Source organism: Zalophus californianus, chromosome 3 (genome assembly GCF_009762305.2).
Source record: "Zalophus californianus isolate mZalCal1 chromosome 3, mZalCal1.pri.v2, whole genome shotgun sequence".
Taxonomy (NCBI): domain Eukaryota; kingdom Metazoa; phylum Chordata; class Mammalia; order Carnivora; family Otariidae; genus Zalophus; species Zalophus californianus.
This window is the reverse complement of record NC_045597.1, coordinates 188,474,587-188,496,606: the sequence shown is the minus strand read 5'-3', so window position 1 is coordinate 188,496,606 and position 22,020 is coordinate 188,474,587. Positions and strand designations below refer to the sequence as shown.

The following is a 22,020-nucleotide window of genomic DNA, read 5'->3' as shown; positions in this document are numbered from 1 at the left end:
CATTTCACAGATGAGGAAACGGAGTCACACAGCTAACAAAGAAGACCATCTTTATAACAGATGTTGTAAAACCTCTGGATACCATTAAATATTTCAACAATATTCCTTGGGGAAAAGGAAGTTACAAATACAGACACGACAAATCACTCCTTGCTTTGTATGGCATGGTTATTCTGACACAGTCATTTCAGGGCAACCACTAGGATGATGCTAGGAGCAAAGCCTGCTTACCTAGTAAGCCACATGATGCAGACACACGACTAAGCAGAGGTTGCCACATCCTACAGGGAAGTTGCATGAGATTTCAATATGGCATTCCACAGAAGCAGCCCCCTAAACATGTATATTCCACAGGAGAATAAAATTCTCATTCAATTTATAGGAAATTATACTAAAATACGGACACACCTTTTTGTGCCATGGATGCAGTTTATCCTGAAAACACTCTTTATTGTCAATTCCCCCTTATTTGGCCAATCCAGCTTCCTGAAATTTACAAATAAATTTAAATGTATCTAATAGGGCCTCTCCTTCCCTTTATTCTGTTCTTATATGATGCCAACGGGCACTCGCTTCTGGCTCTACGCCCTCTGCCTCTGCTCCTTCCGTTCCCTCCAACCCCCGTCGGCCCTCACACCAGCATGTGCGGACTTCGCCACCGCCCTTCTCCAGCCCACCCCTCTGCTGTCCTTTCTTCCTCAGCCAGCTCGGTCACCTCCGCCCAGGTCCCCCACCAGCCCGCTTCCTCATCATCAAACCCAGCCTGCCCCCTCCTTCATCACAGGTATGTGACATCCTTGCCCGAGATTCTGGGGACTTAGGATACGTTACAGTTCCAATTATGATCCATTCAAAATCAGGTAAACAGAAGCTGATGAAGCTGTAAACCAGAACCAAACCCGAATCAAAGTCAGCAGAAGAAAGTTTCACTTTCTCACCCGAGGGCAGGCAAGAGAGGTGGAAAAGGACACGAGCCAGAGCGCAGGCTGCCCCCTCCGGGAGGGCGCCCTCTCCTGGGCAGGGGCCGGGCACAGGGGCTGCTCTGCATGGGAGACCACACCCAGCTTCCCAGACCTCCCCCACTGTGGTCTGAGATGCTCGCTCTAGCAGTATCATCAATAGGAAAAGCTGAGAGCATTCTAAGTCCCTAATGCTGTAGGAGCGAGGAAATAAAAAGGTTAACTGATCAACTCTGCGACCCCTAACAAAATATCTCCACCTATAAAAGTGATCGTTGTAGATTCATGATGTGGAAGTGTTTATGACGAAAATATAAAATTATACACACACTGCTGTGCGTATAACGTGTAAAATGTACCATATGCCTCTGACATAGAACTGAAGGGGACCCCAAGAAAGAAAGCAACTGCTGAGCTCCTGTGACCTTTCCTCCCCCTTCCCTTGAAATCTCCTCTAAAAGCATTATTACCATGTACACACTCTACAAAATAAATGGATAAGCTGCCCTGCACACGGTTCAGGTCCTGAGACACTCCTGGACTCCGCCCCAGAGCCCACATGCATACCCCTTCTCAGTGGCCACCTGCAGCCCCCAGGCCCACACGGCCACTTCCATCTCTGGGCTCCCACTGTGTTCTGCACCTACTTCTGCTGCACTTGTCACAGGGCACAATAATTACCTCTTTTCATGTCTAACAGCTTCTGAGAAGTCCCTGAGCACAGGGAACGTGTTTGTCCACCTCCATCTGCCCTCAGGCGCCCAACAGAGAGAGTGTGCCACCACAATGGGTGGTTGAAAGAAGAAAAAACAAGTCTTTCCAAAACATGCATCTTTTCCAATTGGTTCCTGTTCAATTTCAGAAATCAGACTGCCAAGGTAAGGCCGTGCTGTTGCCGAATTATTCCTGTATTCTCCAGGGGTAAACAAGAAGTTTTCAAACCATCAAACTTGCTGGAAACACACACAGACACACACAGCAAAGGAGCTGGCCCGACACACACACCACACACACAGCAAAGGAGCTGGCCCGACACACACACACACACACACACACACCCCAAAAGGAGCTGGCGACACACACACACACACACACACCCCAAAGGAGCTGGCGACACACACACACACACACCCCAAAGGAGCTGGTGAGAGACATACACACACACACACCCCAAAGGAGCTGGCCCGACCCAAAGCTGCTCACCAGAATCCAGAGACACACAGCTCCCAGGATGCTCCTCGGCCCAGTACTCAAGGCATTTGTAAGAGGGTAACGGCAGCAAGAAGGGGCCCGGCCCACAGAATCATCCACAACGATGGACGTTTGTTCCGTAGGACCTCACAAAGAAGAAACAATTCAATATCCTCTCTGAACAGAAAGAAGCAATGAAACCTACTTCCTGGCTCACACTCGCTGGCACAGCCCATGTGTATTCTGCACTGGGGACAACAGCTTCAAGAGAACCCCTGGCCTCAAGTCAAAACCTAAGAAGGTGTGACCAAGAGTGCACAGATTACTAAGGAGCCTGTGCTCATCTGGCATCACGTGAGTGTGGGTCCCAAACGTGGCTGCACCTCAAAATCATGGAAAGCTCTAAAAAATCACCCATTTACAAGTCAGCATCAGAATCTCTGGGGATGGTGCCAGGACCCCCCCCCCAAGGGTGCCCAGGCACAGCCAAGTTTGGGAACCACTGCCCTGAGGGAGCAGAAGATGGCAGCGCGTTCCCTTCTGACCACGGCATGAAGAGGAAGATCCGACAGAAGTGAGCGTTTTCACCCGACCTTTGAGGAATGGGCAGGGTCTACGGAGGGAACTTGGGGAGAGGGCCTTCAGACTGAGGTGTCCTACCGAGACCAGGATGACCTGTGCACCAGGACTCTGTTCCCGACAAAGAGCAGGTCCGTGGCAGGGCAAGAGGCTGGGGCAGCTGCGGAGCGCCAGGTCCCCTGGACAGTATGAGGTAAGACTGTATGGCACTCAATGATTTATACCGCTTTTAGAAATGGGCAGAATGTGACTCTTTTTAATGGTTTTATATTTCAGATATATTCCAGTCAAACTTGTCTTTCCTCTTCAAGGTCCAACTCAAGTGCAGTTGCTGCCAGGACCCCAGGGATAAGGGTAAAATAGTCAGACTGCTTTAGGTCCAGTGAAGTCTAGAATAATCCACAGTGATTTAATTAGAAGTTATTATTTAGCAAACACAGAATGTATGAAACATTTCACCTAAGAAATATAAGTAAACCAAACTAAAAGAAAAATGTCTGATTAGTACCAAATGGCATCATAAATTAGTTTCACCGCTTTCAATTCCCCCACTGGATAGGCAGTGAGTGCCTATAATCATACCGTTAATAGTAGCAAACACTTATATCATGCCTACATTGCATTAACTCATTTAATCCTCCCAATGACCCCATAGTAGGTACTACCACTATCCCCCATTTCTCAGATAAGGGAACTGAGGCTCCGAGTGCTTTAGCAACTTGCCCAGGGCCATTCGGCTAGCGAGAGGCTGAGCTGGGATTCATGGCCAGGCCTCCCAGTCCCTGCCCCTGAGCACTGGCACAGCACGAGGGCCCATGGTGGGTATGATCAACAATAAAGGGGGCGCCTGGGTGGCTCAGTCGTTTAAGCATCTGCCTTCGGCTCAGGTCATGATCCCGAGGTCCCAGGATCGAGCCCCACGTCGGGCTCCCTGCTCGGCAGGGAGCCTGCTTCTCCCTCTGCCGCTCCCCCTGCTTGTGTTCCCTCTCTCGCTGTGTCTCTCTCTGTCAAATAATAAACAAAATCTTAAAAAAAAAAAAAAGAAAGAAAGAAAGAAAGGAACATAACCTAGTCCTACTGTCTAGGTCCTTACATTTGAGGAAATGCAGATCCTGGACATTCAAGGACAGAGACCCTGTTTCCTCTGGGAAAAACCAAAGCATGGAAATACAACATAGCATATAATTTTCCCCATAAATGAAGTAAAAGTAACTGAACATGTTACGGCATGAGTCCCTCACACACAAGTGGCATAACTCATAAAGCTCCGTCCTTCCCTCGGGCCCCTGTTCCCCGACAGCACTGGCTTTCTGGATCCCTGCTGAGAGCAGCCTCCGTCCCAGAGCCCCAACAGAGGGAGGGTGTCGTGGACACCCACCCACCAGCCCGGGGAACTGGATGCGTGCCTCGACAAAACCAGAGCCAGATGCTGGTCCCAGGGCCAAGGTCCCGCCCCGCGCCAGCACCACAGCCAGAGGAGCCGGAGGAAGGGGGCTCAAGCAAACCCGAGGGCCACGAGCACATGACACCGTGACAGCAGGTGACATCGCTGACAGGGGTGAAGGGCTCCAGGCAGTGAAACTTCCAGAGAGGTACCGTCAGCCAACGTGGGTGCAAACGCCTCGCAATCCCTGCGGGCTCCGGGCTCCCGGCTCCCTGCCATCCGAGGGACACGGGCCAGTACTCAGCCCACACCTGCCTGCAGCCAGCCCTCGTCCTGCTTCCTGCTGTGCATCCGCAGCACCTGTGTCCCCCTCCGATAACAAGTCCCTTTGTCCTAGTTTAGAAACTCTTCACTAAATTTAATTCAGCTGATTCTGCCTCCCTCAAAAGGGACAGTGCCTCCGACACCAGCGACCCTGAAGTCAGTCTCTCAGGTGAAATTTCTAGAACTAGAGGGGCCAGTGACGCACCCCTGGTAAAGGGAGGGTGTCCGCAGCCACCTGAGTCTGGCCCTGCACACACGAGGTGACCGTGGGGCCGCGTGCAGAGCTGCCTTCTGGGAAGCAGTAATCACCAACTGCTCAAAACCCCATTTTTCTTCAGCACCCTACTCAACTCCCAAGTCATGTAAGACAAGGAACGCCACTGGTAATGAGAAGTGTTTAACCAAAACACCTGCAGCCATGCTCTCCATCCAGCCCCTTGTCTCCACTGTGGCTCCACCGAGGCTTCCACACCTCCCACCCAGCCACAGAGAAGGCCACCCGCTCGGCCTCCTCACACCCATCCTGGCCACCTGCTCCTGGAAGATCAAGTCTTCGGCAGCAGCCAGACTTGTAACAAAAAGGGCTTCCAAAATCAGAATGGCTTCCCCGTACCCATGGCAAAAAAGCCCCAACTCCACACAGCCCGAAAAGCACTTCACCTCTGACCTCTGCCCATCTCTCCACCCTCACACGCTCTACGCTCTATGTTCCTGTGGCAGGAGCCACTTCCACACCAGGGCACCGTGCCGGCCACAGCTCCCTCTCAGCCTCAGGCCTCCGAGCTTCTCGTCCCTGACTCCTGGCCCCCACCGCAGGCCTGCGCTTCTGTGACTGCTCGGCCCGCAGCGCCCACGGGAGCACAGGCTGCATGAGGGGAGACCTGTATGGCGACCCGGAGTGCAGCCCGCTGGAAGCGCTCTGCTGAGGGACAGCAGCGAGGGGACGGGGCCCAAACCCTCCTGGGACGAGCGGCCATCAAGTCACTCCTCGACAAATACTGTGTGCTGGCTCCCGGGCAAAGCAGTGAGCAGAACAAACAAAACCCCTTGCTCTCCCGCAGCACACACTACAGCATGGCAACAAAGAAAACCAAACGGACTGAGAGGAGGGACTCAGAGGGATGGGTTGGGTGGCAGCGTGAGAACACAGCTGTGCTGTGCCTCACTGCTTCGACCTGTTCCTGCTGCATTTTGAAACTCTGAATAACATTAAAGGAGGTGATGAAATTTCATCACATCTCTATTAAAATGGGACAAAAACTGAAAATGATGAAAACACTGACTTGGAGAAACAAGTCAGTAAAAACCCTGCACTCTGACAGCCCTCAATGCCTGGCACGCTCTAGAGCTCCCAGCTGCCACGGAAAGGCCATAAATGAAGTCCGCGCAGGACTGGAAGACAACGAAAACCACTTCAGAGAGCTCAAAGACAAAGAGCTCGGGCAGGGGGAGAAATCCAAGTCAATGAAAACATTTGGAAACCCAAAAGAGTATAGAAAATCCTTCCCTGAAGCGGAAAATGACTACATTAAACAGAAAGTATTTTTAAAATACCGCTCTATCAAACAAGAATTAGCCAAGATAAAAACAAACTAAAGCAACGTGAAAGCTATGCTGGATAGGGGTAAAAATCACAAGTAAATGCAACAGGAAACAAAGTTAAAACTTTCATAAATAGAATCTGAGAAAACCAACAAATTAAAATAATGCAGAAGAGCCTGGCAGACACAGAAGATCCAGAACCCTACCCCTACGCCTCCCTGGCCCCTGGACTCTAACTCATGTAACCAGCCGCTGCACCAGGTGGAACCTGACACCTTCATCCACCTCTGCCCTGGCTGCGCTGATGCACCACCTGTCCACTGCCCACCCTCCACCCCTCTCCACTCAGAACCAGCCCTCTTTTGGTGAGGGCTGTGGTCTCCCCCTATCCTCCACCCTTCCCCTTCCTCCTCCAGCTCTCTCTCCACAATGCAACCAGAGTAAAACATTCTCAGGGCAAATCTGGGAATTTCACCAAACGGAACTATTCAATGGTATTACAGGTTGAAGGACTAAGTCCCAAGCCCTTCCCATGGCCTCCTACGGTCTCTCTCTCCCTCTGGCCTCAGCCAGCCACACAGCCCTTCTTCTGCTTCTTCACACAGTCTACACTGCATCCTCTACCACAAGGCCTTTGCACATACTGGTCCCTCAACTTGCCCCATTCTAGGACGCCTACAGGCATGAGACATACAGAAATACTCAAACACTTGCACACACTTCCTTTAGTTGATTTACCACTAACCAGTCTTCACATCTAAGACATTACTTCCTCAGGGGCAGTCCTCCTGACTCTACCCCAATACCAGTGGGGGTCCTCCTTATGATGCCCCACATAGCCTTCCTTCCCTGTAACCTGTTTTAGCCTGTAACCTCTCTGTGTGTGCTTCGCTGAGCCCCCAGAAGACTACCGAAGAGCCCCTCTCCATTTCTGCTCACCAATGACAGGTGACCACTGAGCATGGTGCTTGGCCCTGAGCAAGCCCTCAAAAGGCACATGCTGAATCAATAAATGAATAAACAACAAAGTTCCCAAAGAACAAAACAAAGCACACAAACCAGAATTATACAAAAAAATACAAGGAAAAAAAGACCTTTTTCGAAGCTGGAAAACCAAGACCAAGTCTGGAAGACAGAAAATTCACTATAGGGCGCCTGGGTGGCTCAGTTGGTTAAGCGACTGCCTTCGGCTCAGGTCATGATCCTGGAGTCCCGGGATCGAGTCCCGCATCGGGCTCCCTGCTTGGCGGGGAGTCTGCTTCTCCCTCTGACCCTCTCCCCTCTCATGCTCTCTCTCTATCTCATTCTCTCTCTCAAATAAATAAATAAAATCTTTAAAAAAAAAAAAGAAGATTCACTATATACCAGACCAACTAGTAAGCAAAATCCAATTATCACATAAGAGAAAAATGAGATTTCAAGCAGAAATGTACAGGGTCGCTGGGTGGCTCAGTTGGTTAAGCACCCGACTCTTGATCTCAACTCAGGTCTTGATTTCAGGGTCATGAGTTCAAGCCCCATGTTGGGCTCCACACTGGGCATGGAGTCTGCTTAAAAAAAAAAAGAAAAAAGAACAAAAAAAGAAATTTACAGGTAAATTAAAAAAAAAAAGAAAAAAGAACAAAAGAAAGGTATCTACAAAGATGGTAACAACAGCAAGGCTGGCTTCAGAGGCCTCCCCTCCAACACCAACACTGGAAACACCATGCTGCTTGAGTTACCTAGTAAAAACACCATATTTTGTTTCCTTTGTGGAAAGCAGAACATTCTACACCATTTTTCTTCTTTGTTCTTCAGTGCTTTCTCGTTTTCATTAGTGTGATACAAACAACAATGGTTGGTCAAAGAAAGCACCGAGTTCTATGCGGCTGTTCTATGTTCTATGTGGCTAAACACCCCATCAGGTACACAGCTTCACTGAAAAAGGACATCACCACATGGGCTGGCTATAAGCATAAGAAAACTTGTGGAATTTTAAATGTATTTTTTTAAAGGAATTTTTAAATTCAAATCACTGGGGCACCTGGGTGGCTCAGTTGTTAAGCGTCTGCCTTCGGCTCAGGTCATGATCCCAGGGTCCTGGGATCAAGCCCTGCATTAGACTCCCTGCTCCGCGGGAAGCCTGCTTCTCCCTCTGCCACTCCCCCTGCTTGTATTCCCTCTCTGGCTGTGTCTCTCTGTCAAATAAATAAATAAAATCTTTAAAAAAAAAAAAAGAATTAAAAAAAATTCAAATCACTAACAAATATAAATGTAAATGGTTCATATACCACTCAAAAAATGCAAAACAGAAGAGAGATACCAAGGAAGCATTCAATCAAGAAAGCACAACACAGTCAGCCACTAAACACAGGAGTCCGATGTGCAAAAATCCTGACAAGCAGAAAATGTCTCAAGCTCACTATTACAAACAGCTCCAGACTGAGGAAAAACAACTTCTAACAATATGTTGCTTACAAGAATTAAATCTAAAATAGCAAGGAAAAACTGAAGATAAAAGTGAGGGTAGAAGACAGAGTATGCATTATCAGTTAAATTCTGAACAAAGAGATATAGCAATATTAGTATCAGACAGAGTACAGTTAGTGGTAAAAGCTGTTCAGTGTAAAAAAGATGTTACCTTACTGACAAATAATTATTCAGTAACGAGGGTATTAACATTTATGTGTTTGGGCGCACGAGTGGCTCAGTCAAGTTAAGCGTCTGCCTTCGGCTCAGGTCATGAACCCAGGGTCCTGGGATAGAGTCCCGCATCGGTCTCCCTGCTCGGGGGGAGTCTGCTTCTCCCTCTGCCACTCCCCCTGCTTGTGCTCTCTCTCTCTCTTGCTCGCTCACTCTCTCCCTCAAATAAATAAATCTTTAAAAATAAATAAATAAATAAAAGAGCTTCAAAAATGGTGAAGGTGAAAAGTGTTACAAATATAAGAATAAAATGACAAATATAATTATTCTGAAAGAGAATAATTCCTCATCAGTCTCAGGAAGGTCAAGAAAATCAAAAATAGGGGTGTCTGGGTGGCTCAGTCGGTTAAGCCACTGCCTTCAGCTCAGGTCATGATCCTGCAGTCCCGGGATCGAGTCCCGCAATCAGACTCCCTGTTCGGCAGGGAGTCTACTTCTCCCTCTGACCATCCCCCCTCTCATGCTCTCTCTCTCTCATTCTCTCTCTCTCTCAAATAAATAAATAAAATCTTTAAAAAAAAAAAAAAAGAAAATTAAAAACAGGATCATAAGAAGACCTAAACAACAAATTTCATAAACTGTGATAAAGACCAAACTTTATTCCCTTTGGTAAATATATTATCCTTCAAGTAAATGGTATCTAATATTTCTCACATTTTATAAAGAGTGATCTTAATGTCAGATACCTATAAGTATTGTTGAGTGACATGATACAGAAAAATTAAACTAGCAACAATTGCCAATTCATCCATTAAGTGGAAGAGGCTGAGAGGCTGAACAGAGCTTCTGGCAATACCATAGGACTGGTGGGAAAAACACAAATGCAGAGCCCAACAGAGATTAATACCTCAATTTACAGCTGAGAGTCCTAAAGGAGTATCCCATGAAAGCAGAGGGAGTGACAGCAATCAAAAAGAATGAAATCTTGCCATTTGCAACGACGTGGATAGAACCAGAATGTATTATGCTAAGCGAAATAAGTCAGTCAGAGAAAGACAAATACCATATGATTTCACTCATATGTGAAATTTAAGAAACAAAACAGATTAACATGGGGAAGGGAAGGAAAAATAAGATAAAAACAGAGAGAGAGGCAAACCATAAAAGACTCTTAACTACAGGGAACAAACTGAGGGTTGCTGGAGGGGAGGTGGGCAGAGGGATGGGGTAACTGGGTGATGGGCATTAAGGAGGGCACTTGATGTTATGACCACTGGGTGTTACATGCAACTGATGAATCACTAAACTCTACCCTGAACCTAATAATACATTATATATTAACTACTGAATTAAAAAAAAAAAAAAGCAGAGGAAATGAAAAGAGACCAGCCAATGGAAAAAGTAAAGCCCACATTCAAATTAGCTCTATCACAAACTAGATTTAAGACAATCTGCTGCTACTTTGCCTACCTTACCAGAAGCAAAAGTAAATGGTAAGGGAAGACATCATCATCTGAGCATAAAGTTATATTGACAATTTTTCCAACAATGCTGTGAAACAAAATTAACAGACATACCAGGGAAAAAGACTAAAGGAACAAAAGCCAAGAGAAAAACCAGATCATAGAAAAAGACCCATAAAAGAACCAGATATTAAGAACCAGATATTTGAAGTTTTCAAAGACTTTAAAATAAATATGCTTACTATAGGGACTTTGGCAGGTAACTAGAAACCTTTTTTAAAAAATCAAATGAAAATTCTCAAGCTGAAAGATAAAATAACTGAAAGTGAAAACTCAATAGAAAGACTTAGTAACAGATAAGACAGACCTGAAGAACATCAGAAGATAATAATGATAATAAAGCATCCAGAGTGAAAAGAATAGAAAAAAAAATTTTTTTAAAGACTTTATTTATTTGACCAGAGAGAGACACAGCAAAACAGGGAACACAAGCAGGGGGAGAGGGAGAAGCAGGCTTCCCACGGAGCAGGGAGCCCGATGTGGGGCTCAATCCCAGGACCCTGGGATCATGACCTGAGCCGAAGGCAGACACTTAACGACTGAGCCACCCAGGCACCCCAGAAAATATTTTTTTTAAAGAATATAAGAAACAGGGGCGCCTGGGTGGCTCAGTTGGTTAAGCGACTGCCTTCAGCTCAGGTCATGATCCTGGAGTCCCGGATCGAGTCCCACATAGGGCTCCCTGCTCAGCAGGGAGTCTGCTTCTCCCTCTGTGACCCTCTTCCCTCTCGTGCTATCTCTCATTCTCTCTCTCTCAAATAAATAAATAAAATCTTAAAAAAAAAAAAGAATATAAGAAACATATGAAAGACAGTGAAAAGACCTAACATACAAGCCCCAAAATAAGAGGAAAAATTCATGGGTAGAAGCAACACTTGAAGAAATAATAAAAAAGACTTTGCCCAAACTGACAAGAAAAGGAATGTAAATCCAGAGATTTCAGAAGTGTTAGGAATGCTAAGCAAAATAAATACAAAGAAACATGCCAGAAAAATCAAAATAAAACATAATAAAAGTCTTAAAAGTAGTAGGAAGTAGGAAGAAAGGTATATTTCCATTAAAGCAGCAACAATAAGACTGATAAATTACTTCTAAGAGAAATAATGGAAGCTAAAATACAGTAATTTTTTTTTTTCACTGTAAGCTCTCTGTCCAGTGTGGGGCTTGAACTCACAGCCCCAAGATCAAGAGTCACGTGCTCTACTGACTGAGCCAACCAGGTGTCCCTACAATAACATTTTTAGATTGCTGAAAGAAAATTACTGCCAAGCTAGAATTGTATAACAAGCAAAAATATCCTTCAAAAAGCTGAAATAAAGATACTTTCAAACAAAAATAGAAACCCCTACTAAAGAAATATTGAAGGGAGTTTCTCCAGACAGAATAAATATTACCCCAAATGGAACACAGAAATACAGAAAGAATTGAAGAGCAACAGAAAAGGCAAATATCCATTATAAAGCTAAATGACTATGGACTGTATACTAATGTCCTAGGAGGTTCAAATATTTGTAAAATTAAATAAACAACAATCAGAAAGGCAAGAAAAAAGTATAGAGGTTTGTTTTTAAGTACCACAAATTAACTGTAATTTCAATTATAATTTCAGTAGCAATGAAGAGTATAGAGAGTATAAAGGCTCTAAGATCCTTGCATTACCAGGGAAGCACTAAAAGTACTAACTGTATTACAATTTACTAAGGCAAGGATACATTTTGTAATCTGTAGAATACCCACTAAAATAATGTATATGAAACAAGCTACAAGAGAAGGGAAAACGAAATAATTAATCCATTTAAAAAAGGAAGAAATGTGTGAAAAAAATATAAAAAGACAAAAACAAGTAATAATATGTTAGATTTATACCCAAGTACAAGAGTATCTAAGTATAAACATAATGCAATTCCATCAAAAACACTGGTCAATTTTAAAATTAAATAATACAGTGGTCAATTTTAAAAACTACACAACCATCTGCTGCTTATAAAAAATATACCTTAAATATAAACAAAAACTCTGAAAGGAAAAGAACAGAAAATGATATATAATTACTTACAAAACAATTACCAACCAAAATAAAGATATTGCAGCTATAGTAACTCAAAATAAACTTTAAGGCAAAAAAATATGAAGAGACTAGAAGGTTATTTCATAAAAAATTCGATCTAATAAGAATGTAAAATAACCCCAGATCTATATGCACTTAAAAATAACCCTCTAAATATATAAAGCAAAACTAATAGAATGAAAACAAAAAACAGGGAAGTCCACAATCACAGTAGGGGATTTTAATAAATCCTAATAACTAATAGGACAAACAGAAAAACAAATCAGTAGGTTATAAAATATTTGAGAAAAATAACTAAACCTTTGTCCTAATCAAATGCATACAGGAACTACTGAATCAAAGTTATGTTCAAATGCACATGGAACATTTATGAAAACTGGTGGGTCATAAAAAGTCTCAACAATTCCAAAGGATTAAAATCATAAAGTATATTTTCTGATTATAGTAGAATGAAACTAGAAATAATAACAATACAACTAGAAAAATCCCCCAAGTGCCATGATATTAGGAAATGCATAGATCGCAAAGACACAAAATAATATACACTATAATGTCATTTATATCAAATATCTAAAATGATCAAAACTAAAAATCTACAGTGTTGGAGGTCAGGATAGTGGTTACATTTGGAGAGGGGAGGTTAACAGATCATGAAGGGAGCCCCTCTGGGCTTGGAGATGTTCTACCACTTGATCTGAGTGGCCATTACACATCAAGCTTGCACATTTGTGTATTTTTTGGTATGTAAGTCATTTTTCAATCTAAAAACTTATTTGAAATATATAAAGTTCCAGTAAAATAGAAACTCTGCTTTGACAAACTCCTTTGGAAAGTAATGGTAGTAAAAATATACATTCAGCACAAATCTGTAATTTTGTGATCATAATGCTAAAAATAATCTTAAAACACATTAGAAAATGGGAAGAAGCATAAAGGAAAAATGAACAGTATTTTTACCTGGTTAACATCAGCCCCGCTATTAGTGTATGAAATCTAGTTTAAAAAAAAAAAAAAAAGACAAAGACAAAGCACTAAAACTATCACAACCAATGAAGGCAGATTTAGACAGAAAGTGAATGAGTGAGGTAATTTTGAACCCTAAAAATATAGTGCTAACTATCTGAAAGCACAGGAAGAAATCATCAAAAGAAAAATTCAGTGGCCAATGTTCAACATCACTTTGATAGTCAAAGAAACAAATCAAAACAAATTACCATTTTTAAACTATCCAAGTGGCAAAGATATTCTAAAATGCTAACACATGGTGTTTATAAAAGGACAGAAAGAGAGAACTTTCATGAAGTCCTGTGGACATAAGTTCTAAGGGCAAGTGGGCAATGACGTCTCAAAAGTCTTTAAGTTTTCAATGATTAGTATTAACATGTTCAATCATCAAAAACACAATTTCACGTTATTACAGAGGCTGGGATCTAAAGTTGGCAAATCCCCTTTTCTTCTTCACGCCGCTTTGTTTTTGGCCTTGTGAGAGGGGGCCCCACTTGAAGGTGAGAAGGCAGAGGGCACTGTCAGCTCCGCTCCCCATCTTCCGGAAGCTCCCACCGCCACTGCACCACCTATGAAGATTCTAAAGGCAATCCTTATGTCTTTACTTCATCCCAGCTTCTCTTCTTAAAGACTAGGAGGACAAGCAGACCCCCGTCTAGTTACATAAGTCTCGTCTGTTCTACCTCTTCCATCCAGCCTGTCTAAAAAATCTCTCCTCTCCCCAAACATCTCCCTTGAAGTCTCTTGCCCCACGGGTCCCAATTTCTTTACAGTGCAGCTCTCTGGCCATGTGGAGGAGGAAGAAAAATGGAGCCTTTTGCACTATGGAGGAAATTTACTCCTGCTTCTCCAGCTACAAAAGGTTCCCAACCATTAACTGATTCATGATAGCAGCAGCTTTCATTGACTCGTTGTTTGTATCAGGCATGCAATTTTAGTAGAAATCGTGAAAATGGGAAATTACTACTGGAATAATTGGAAAACCAAATGAGATGTCCCAGGAAATGTCGTAGCTTCTGGGCAAATACATTTGTTCATTCTGCCCTCGTGCCTTGGGCATGTGGGCCAGGCACTGGCAAAGTCCACAAGGGCCCAGCCAATGGAAGAGAGACCCGCACAGAGACTCTGGCAGTTTGCTGTATGGTACGCAACCGGTTCAGAGTTCAGACAGCAAACACCGCAGGGGGTTAGAAAGAGGGATAATCATTAAGTGTGTATTTTAAGCAAAGAAAATATTTCTATCACCCACAGCCCCAGAACTGACAGACTCTCTACAGAAGCATGACTGGGAGGAACTGGACTGCAAGTTCTCCCCATTTATCTCCATATTCCACATGCCATCATGAATCACTCATGGGATGAGCTTCCTTATCTTGGAATGTTTCTGGGGAACCTCAGTATTAATCTTTCTCTGGTCCTTTCAGCACATCCTCAGATGAAAAGGCAGTTTTTAAAGCACTAACAAAATGGAAAATAAATGCAAAAGAATTGGTGCCTCTGCCCTGAAGGCTGGGAATTATCCATGACTACCTGACAGAGATGGAGTTCCAGAGGTCTCTCCAACACAGACAGGATCTACATCTGGAAGTTAAGTGTTTGGCAGTCAGAACACATTTTCCCATAGAGACAATGTATGAATCAGGGTTCATTCTCAGATCCGGCTGACAAAGCTCCATATTAACTCATACGGTACCGAAAGCACAGCATCATCCTATTTCTTCCATTATATTTTTACTGAGAAACAATTCCTGCACAATTCACCTTTTTTTTTTTTTTAAGATTTTATTTATTTATTTGACAGAGAGAGACACAGTGAGAGAGGAAACACAAGCAGGGGGAGCGGGAGAGGGAGAAGCAGGCTTCCCGCCGAGCAGGGAGCCCGATGCGGGGCTCGATCCCAAGACCCTGGGACCATGACCTGAGCCGAAGGCAGTCGCTTAATGACTGAGCCACCCAGGCGCCCCACAATTCATCCTTTTAAAATATACAATTCACTGTGTTTTAGGATACTCACAAAGTTCTGCAACCACCACCTGTACGTAATTCTAGAACATTCTGTCATCCCCTCAAAAAAATCCGTACCTCCAGCAGTCATGCCTCCCTCCTCCACACCCCCTCCCGGCCACTAATCTGTTTTCTGTCTCTACAGATTTGCCTATTGTGGCATTTCATATCAATGGAATCATCAAGATATGTGGCCTTTTGTGTCTGGCTTCTTTCACTCAGCATCATGTTTTCAAGGCTCATACAAGCTGTAACACGTATTCAGTACCTCATTTATTTGTCAAAGCCTTTTAAAAGTTCAAACTTTGTACCTCAAATGGAATTCCATTTCTAAGAATTTATAGAAATAATCAGAAATGCCCCAAAGGATCTGTGTACAAGTGTATAACACAATTTTATGATAGGAAAAAAACGTTACATTCACTATAGGGACTGCTTAAATAAACTTACACATTTATATGTTAGAATACTATGTAGCATCAGTAAACAAGATTTTAAAGGTTGAGAGGAAAAGCTCATTGTTAACTAAAGAAAGAAGGTTAAAAACCATATTTTATAAAATGTATTTGTGGGATGACATCAACCAAAATATATTACCAGGTATCTTTGGGTAATAGGAATATGGATGGTTTTAAATTTCCTATTTATATTTATATAATTCAAAATTTTCTTTAATAACTTGAATGATCAGTAATTTGTCTCTAGTAACACTTTTCTACTGGGAGAAAAAACAACTTTTGGAATGTGAACAGAAAGGCACTCAGAGTTCGATTCAGAGTCCCTCATATTTTCATAATTTTATTGTCAATATAATTATACACACACACACAACAGAAGAAGCAGCTAATCAGTAAGTTGTTTTTAAAAGTTGTGAAAAGCAAAAAAGAGACAATAAATATAAATGCAGAAATTGAATTAGGTACCAGAAAAATGGAACTGATCAATAATCCAAGAACTGGTTGTCTTACCAAAACAACAAAAGGGATGGAGTTTAAGAAATCTGACAAGAAAAACAAAAGCTAAACAAATAATATTAGAAATGCAAAAGGGATATAACCAGAGACACTGATGTTTAAAATGCAAATAATCCGTGCTACTAAATTTAAAGGTGGGATAAGTGGGAAAGTAAATTAAAAAAATGGAGTCAAGGAGTAAAAAAGCTCAAATGATCAGAAAGCAAAACTAAAACTTTTCACAGCCTTACCTCCCCTAAAGAGTCTTTCTTTTTTTAAGATTTTATTTATTTATTTGACAGAGAGAGAGAGAGAGAGAGCGCGCGCGCACAAGCAGGGGGCGCGGCAGGCAGAGGCAGAGGCAGGAGCAGGCTCCACTGCCGAGCAGGGAGCCCGATGCGGGGCTCTGGGGCCCTGGATCACAACTGGAGCGGAAGGCAGAGGCTTAACCAACGGAGCCACCCAGGCGCCCACCCTCTGACTAGTCTTTATGACAGAGAATTTAAAGGAAGTTCTCTCATACTTTCAAGAAACGATCAATTCTAAAGCTTTATAAAGTGTTCCGGAACACATAAAGTTATGGATAGTTACTAAGTGAATTTTATGAGGCTAGTATAACTCTGAGATCAAAACACAACAAAAGTTACCTCCTGTCCCAAAGGAAATGTCCATCCATACACATTAGATAGGAACATTCTAAACACAAAATTAGGCTGCAAAATTTAACGTTACCAAGAACAATTTATTATTAGGAAATGCACAAATACCTAAAACCAACACAATCAACTAAATTAATGCTCAAAAACACCCCAATAAAATACCTATTCCTATTAAAAACTCTAAAAGCCACAAATCACAAAATAATCCACTTATAGTTTTAAAAGTCTCTCCCTAACCAGTAAGTAAACAATAAAATTAATGGAGTAAAAATAAAAATATCCCAAGTAAAACGAAGAATAAGAGAGACCACCAGGAAAGTCTGACTAATTCGATAAGCCATGAACCAAAACCAAGTAGTTAGTTATATCAAAACAAAATAAGTAGAAGTCTAAATGGAGGAAGGAAAATCCCATTCACTTCAGCAACATCAATAATCAGCCCATAAATAAATAAAACAAAACCTGAAAGTATCCGAAACTAACACTAACCCAAAATGTCAGATCCTAAATGTAAAGAAAATTACCCACTTTGACTGAGTTATAAAAGAATGGAAAAAAAAAAAGAAAAAATCAGGGAGCACACTTTACTTCTAGGTTGGCTAGCTTAATAATACAGAGAAACATACTTTTAATATTCCATTCCTGCCATTAGAGTCACACTCAATACAGACAGATTTTAAAGTCAGCCCCTGAACCCAAAATTGTAGTCATACCAGAAATGCTATCTATACAGCCATTAAAAAATATGAGGAACGTTTTGATCAACCGACATGGGGAAAAGTCCACCATGAATTGTCAAGAGGAAAAAAAAAAACAGGTATAAAATAAAAGGCTCATAACAATCTCCTGGTGTACGTGGGGCAAGGCACAGGTATTTAGAAATAAAGAGGAACACTCCAGAGTGAGCAGCTGGCGACCTCTGGGCAGTGAGGTCACACGATTTTAGGCATTTGGAACTTTCACAAAAAGTACAGTGTAACTTCTATAAATTTGGGGGTAGGGAGGGAAACAGTTTAAATGTAACGAAACACACCAAAATATCAAAGTATCAACAGCATGTGTTTTGAGGTAGCTGAATTATGGTTGTTTGGACATATTTTCCTGTGTTTTCCAAATTTTCTACAATAATCATAAAAAACAAACCTCTGTACAAAACTGTTAGAGAAATGTAAACAACAACATGTTAAAAAATTCACTTGGACCCTCTTGTTCATTTGAGCTTACATGTGCCAAATTCTGTTTTCCTCCAACTATTCTATTATTTTCAACATTAAATTCAAAATTTGCCAGGAAGTGTTCCAATCAGAAAAAAATAAAAATAAAAAGGTCTGAACTGCTCACACACCCTTGTTCAAATTAAAAAGGAAAGCAAAATGTGGTGAGGAATCAAGAAAGGCGTGGTCCAGAGTCTCACCGTGAAACTGTTGTTGACATTCTTGGTGCTGGATTCAGCCACGCTGGCATCTGTCAGATCCACCTCATCAAATATGATGGACTGGAGAGAGACACAGGCACCATAGTCAGTGCGGGGCCAAGGCACCCTGGCCCAGCCACTCTCCCTCAACCCCAGCCAAGCACCCACAACGCCCAAGCGCCTCGGAACTTGAGCACTTGATAACTACACGAACACTGACTGCATCCACCCTACCTGCTTCTAACCAAGAGCACAGAGCTCACAGGTAGAGCTCTGTGTGTTTTTTAAGCCAGGAGTTCATGAGTGATTGCATTAGTGGAGAAAAACAAAACAAAACAAAAAAACCACTGTGATTTCCATATTTATTTTTTGTAATCAGCATTTCACTTTTATATGTGAAATATGCCCTCACACAGAGTCCACCTGAGGGAGCAGGGCTCCAGCCTGAGGATCCTCTGTCCCTCCAGCTAGCACACTTAGGGGGAAAGGTCCTGGCTAACATCAATGATTCTAGGAAGAGAGACCAACCCAAATAGAAGGGATCTGGCCATGAGAAAAAAACAAAGGAGCAGACCAGAAGGAATCTAGTCCTGGAGAGAGAGAGACAGCTAGGCTCCAGAAGGAGGACTGGTAATTACGCTGGGGACCTTCCCCCCAACCGAATATTTCCTCTCCACTATCCCCCAAATCCCCACAGCGCCCATCTCCTGTTTACCTTACTGTCCCCGCTAAGAGGACTCCATTGGGAACACCTGGAGGAAATGCTAATGACTTAGAAAAGAGACTCACCCTTTTAAAGTAACGAACCTCCTCCCCCAAACCCCCTCCCCCCACACACACACAACTAAAATAACTATAAGTGGTTTTTTGTTTTTTTGGTTTCTTTTTTTTAATGAGGGATGTGGTCAGAACCCTCTCTAAACAAGTTGCTCTGTTCAATTTCAAATTTTACTGCACTCTCTAGGGATACATCTCAAAAAAAAAAAATTTGGAATCTGAATCATTTACATTTTAATACCAAAATATCAGTATTGACAACAATACTGATACAATACTGGTATTCAGAACATGAAAACTAGCTTTACACACATTTGCTTAAACACGACGGAATTCAGTGGCTTTCAGTGGCTCCTTGTCTTCCGCTAGAGCCCGGTGACTCTCGCTGCAAAGCTCACACACAAGTCGGCACAGGGGAAGGAGGAGCTCGGCTAGAGGCCTCGAGACAGAACTTCACAGTTCTGTTCACACACCAACAAGCCCAACACAGCTCCAAAAACAGCTTCAATTAGTTTCACACGTATGTACTTCTTATCTCCAAACTCATTAAGGTGTATACATTAAATATCTGTAGCTTTTTGCTTGTCAATTATAAATTGACCATTTCTCTAAATCACTTGTCAGTAAAGTGCTTTTAAAGAAAAAAAAGATATTTTAGCCCATAAGAGATTTATAAGCCTGTGACCCCCAATTCTTCCAAAAGAAAGATCTGTAACTGTAATTTGATTATTTCTGTGACATTTCCCCCTTTCCCCAATGGTGACATAGGACATTAAGGAAAAGAAAAGTGAGTAAAAGCCAACGTTTATAAGAAATAAAACATCCCTTGAGACAAATTAAAGCTAGCACCCTGGAGTATTACCAAACTCGCTGGAAATAACAGCCGTAAGCAGTGGAGGTTTGTCCCAGGATGCGGACTCGGTAGGGAACCTCTCCCCTGCAGCCCCTCCCGAGTCTGGTCTCAAGTGGTCTCCACCGCACCTCACCTTTGCCGTTTTTGCGTAGTACAGCGTTCGCCCCCGCAGCTTAAAGTATCTCCTTTTTGATCGCTGGAATGAATTGTTCTGTTTGGTCAGCATCCCTTCCTTGATGACAGTCTGAAAGCACAGAAATGACCCATGAGCAAGCGTCTGCACGGTGCCCTCGAGCCCGTCCCGCGGAACCGCACATGGACGGGCCAGTGTGTGTGTGACCAGTTAGGCCAGGGGCCTAACTGAAGTACTTCTCACACTCTCCCTAAACCCTGGCCTCTGGACAGGCCAAGCGCGCTGCCCGGGAGGGCTACACAATTCTCTAAGGGACTATGGCGTGCCTGAGCAGTGAGGGTGTCAGGGGCCCACGGTGTGCCTGGCCATGCCCAAGGGATCAACAGAAGGGGACATGAAGACTCGCAGGGCCACAGAAAGCAGCAAGGGGCCAGAGCATTCTCCAACTTCAGCATTTGGTATTTTTCAGCTATTCTTGGCCCCGTCTCCATGTTCCCTGGCCTCCTGCCATTTCTCAGGATCCTGTTGCCAAAACTGTCGACGTAGGTTGCTATAGGGTAGGCAGCTCCAGGCCTGCACCCGACTCAACCCTCACCCCATTCACAAGCTAGGCATGTGCCTCTACCCAAACTGTCAGAGAGAAGTGCCACAACCAAAGTCACTGAAACTCCTCTCATCCTATAAATCTGATCAGTCCACCATGAAACTGGAGTTCCTTCCCTTAACAGCCGAGGTGGACGGTAGTCCAGTCCACTCACCTTGGCTCAATTAAAGCCACGAATGGGACATGGCTTCTCCTGGAGCTGTTTCCCCTCTTGTGCTGTCCCGGGGGCTGGTCTAATAGGACAAGGGAGCCCTTCAGGACACCCAGAAGTGAAATGCTCAAAGAACTACTTGATCATTAGACATCCGAACCACTGGGAGCCACGAAGAGTCAAAATGAATAAACAACGTGCCTGAAACAAGAGCCTGGTTCTCGGCATGTGCATACTTCTTTTTCCTTAGCTGCCAGAAATGGCCATTGTACAAGAAGTCTCACTGTGGAATCAGACAGAATGCACAACAACTCTGCTCCAATACACCAATACCGGTTCAGAGATGTTTTAGATGAATTACCTAATCCCATATAGCTTTGCACTTTAAGTAACTTTTTAAAGATAGTTATCTGTCCAAAGCACCTGGGGACCTGTGGCTACTGAAGACGACATAAGATGAAACCAGACACAGAAACCTCACGTAACCCAAACACATCCGAAGGCAAGAGCAGAACACCGGCGCGATCTGGTCCCTCCACCAGCCAACTCCAAACAGAGCAGGGAGGGAACTTGGGATGCAGCTAACCCCAATCCTGAGAAGAACGCCGAAGAACGCCCCTGATACCACACACACCACCAACACGGGGCCATGCACCGGCACCCCAACCTGAGCCACACAGCGCCTGGGGGGCCGGGGGGAGGCCTGGGAGTGCAGGCCACTGCTCCCCTCTTTGTCCCCACCACAGGATACCTCTCAGGCAGCTTCCCAGACAGGGGAGGCTGCACAGGCCAGCTCGTGACCGTGGGCCAGGTGTCACGGGAGCTGTGCTGGCCGGCCGGCCGGCCTCGTGGTACAAACAGCAATCTTCTCCAACTCCCAGGAGAAGAACTACTGTGGAATCTCCCTCCTCGTTCTGTGGCACATGCCTCCCCCCTACTTCTGAGGACATCACCCACCCGCTCTCCCAGGTAATTAAAGAGTGCCAGCGGCAGAGAGAAGACCACAACCTCACCCAATGATCAAAGGAACAGACATGCAACTACAGTCACAGAATCTGAAACTGCCATCCTTAACTAAACGAAGGCACTGCTGTTCTCAAGGGTGGGAACTGTGCCGAGCCACAGAGAACGCGTGCACTCGGATCCCAGGAGTTGCAGGTAGAAACCATCCCCCATACAGAAGGACTAGCAGGTTGTTTCCTAACATTCTTTTCGGAGCCACATACACGTGGACACTCATGGCAACGTGCTCTTCGGAGATCCAGAATAGCTACG

The 22,020-nt window shown here is 43.8% G+C and overlaps 1 protein-coding gene across 7 annotated transcripts in view; it reads right to left on the bottom strand.

Annotated features, from left to right (window-relative positions):
* DGKD (diacylglycerol kinase delta) overlaps positions 1-22,020 on the bottom strand; it is a 119,209-nt gene that overhangs the window by 73,942 nt on the left and 23,247 nt on the right. For 4 of the 7 annotated variants that reach the window (XM_035726677.1, XM_035726675.1, XM_035726679.1 and 1 more), the window contains exons 2-3: positions 19,991-20,101; positions 18,228-18,308 (exon numbers count right to left, since the gene is read on the bottom strand). In XM_035726677.1, coding sequence (XP_035582570.1) covers positions 18,228-18,308; positions 19,991-20,101 — 192 coding nt within the window. Of the gene's footprint in view, positions 1-2,162; positions 2,276-18,227; positions 18,309-19,990; positions 20,102-21,971; positions 21,991-22,020 lie in introns of those variants that run through there. The other 3 variants (XM_035726680.1, XM_035726676.1, XM_035726682.1) reach the window with 3 other exon arrangements.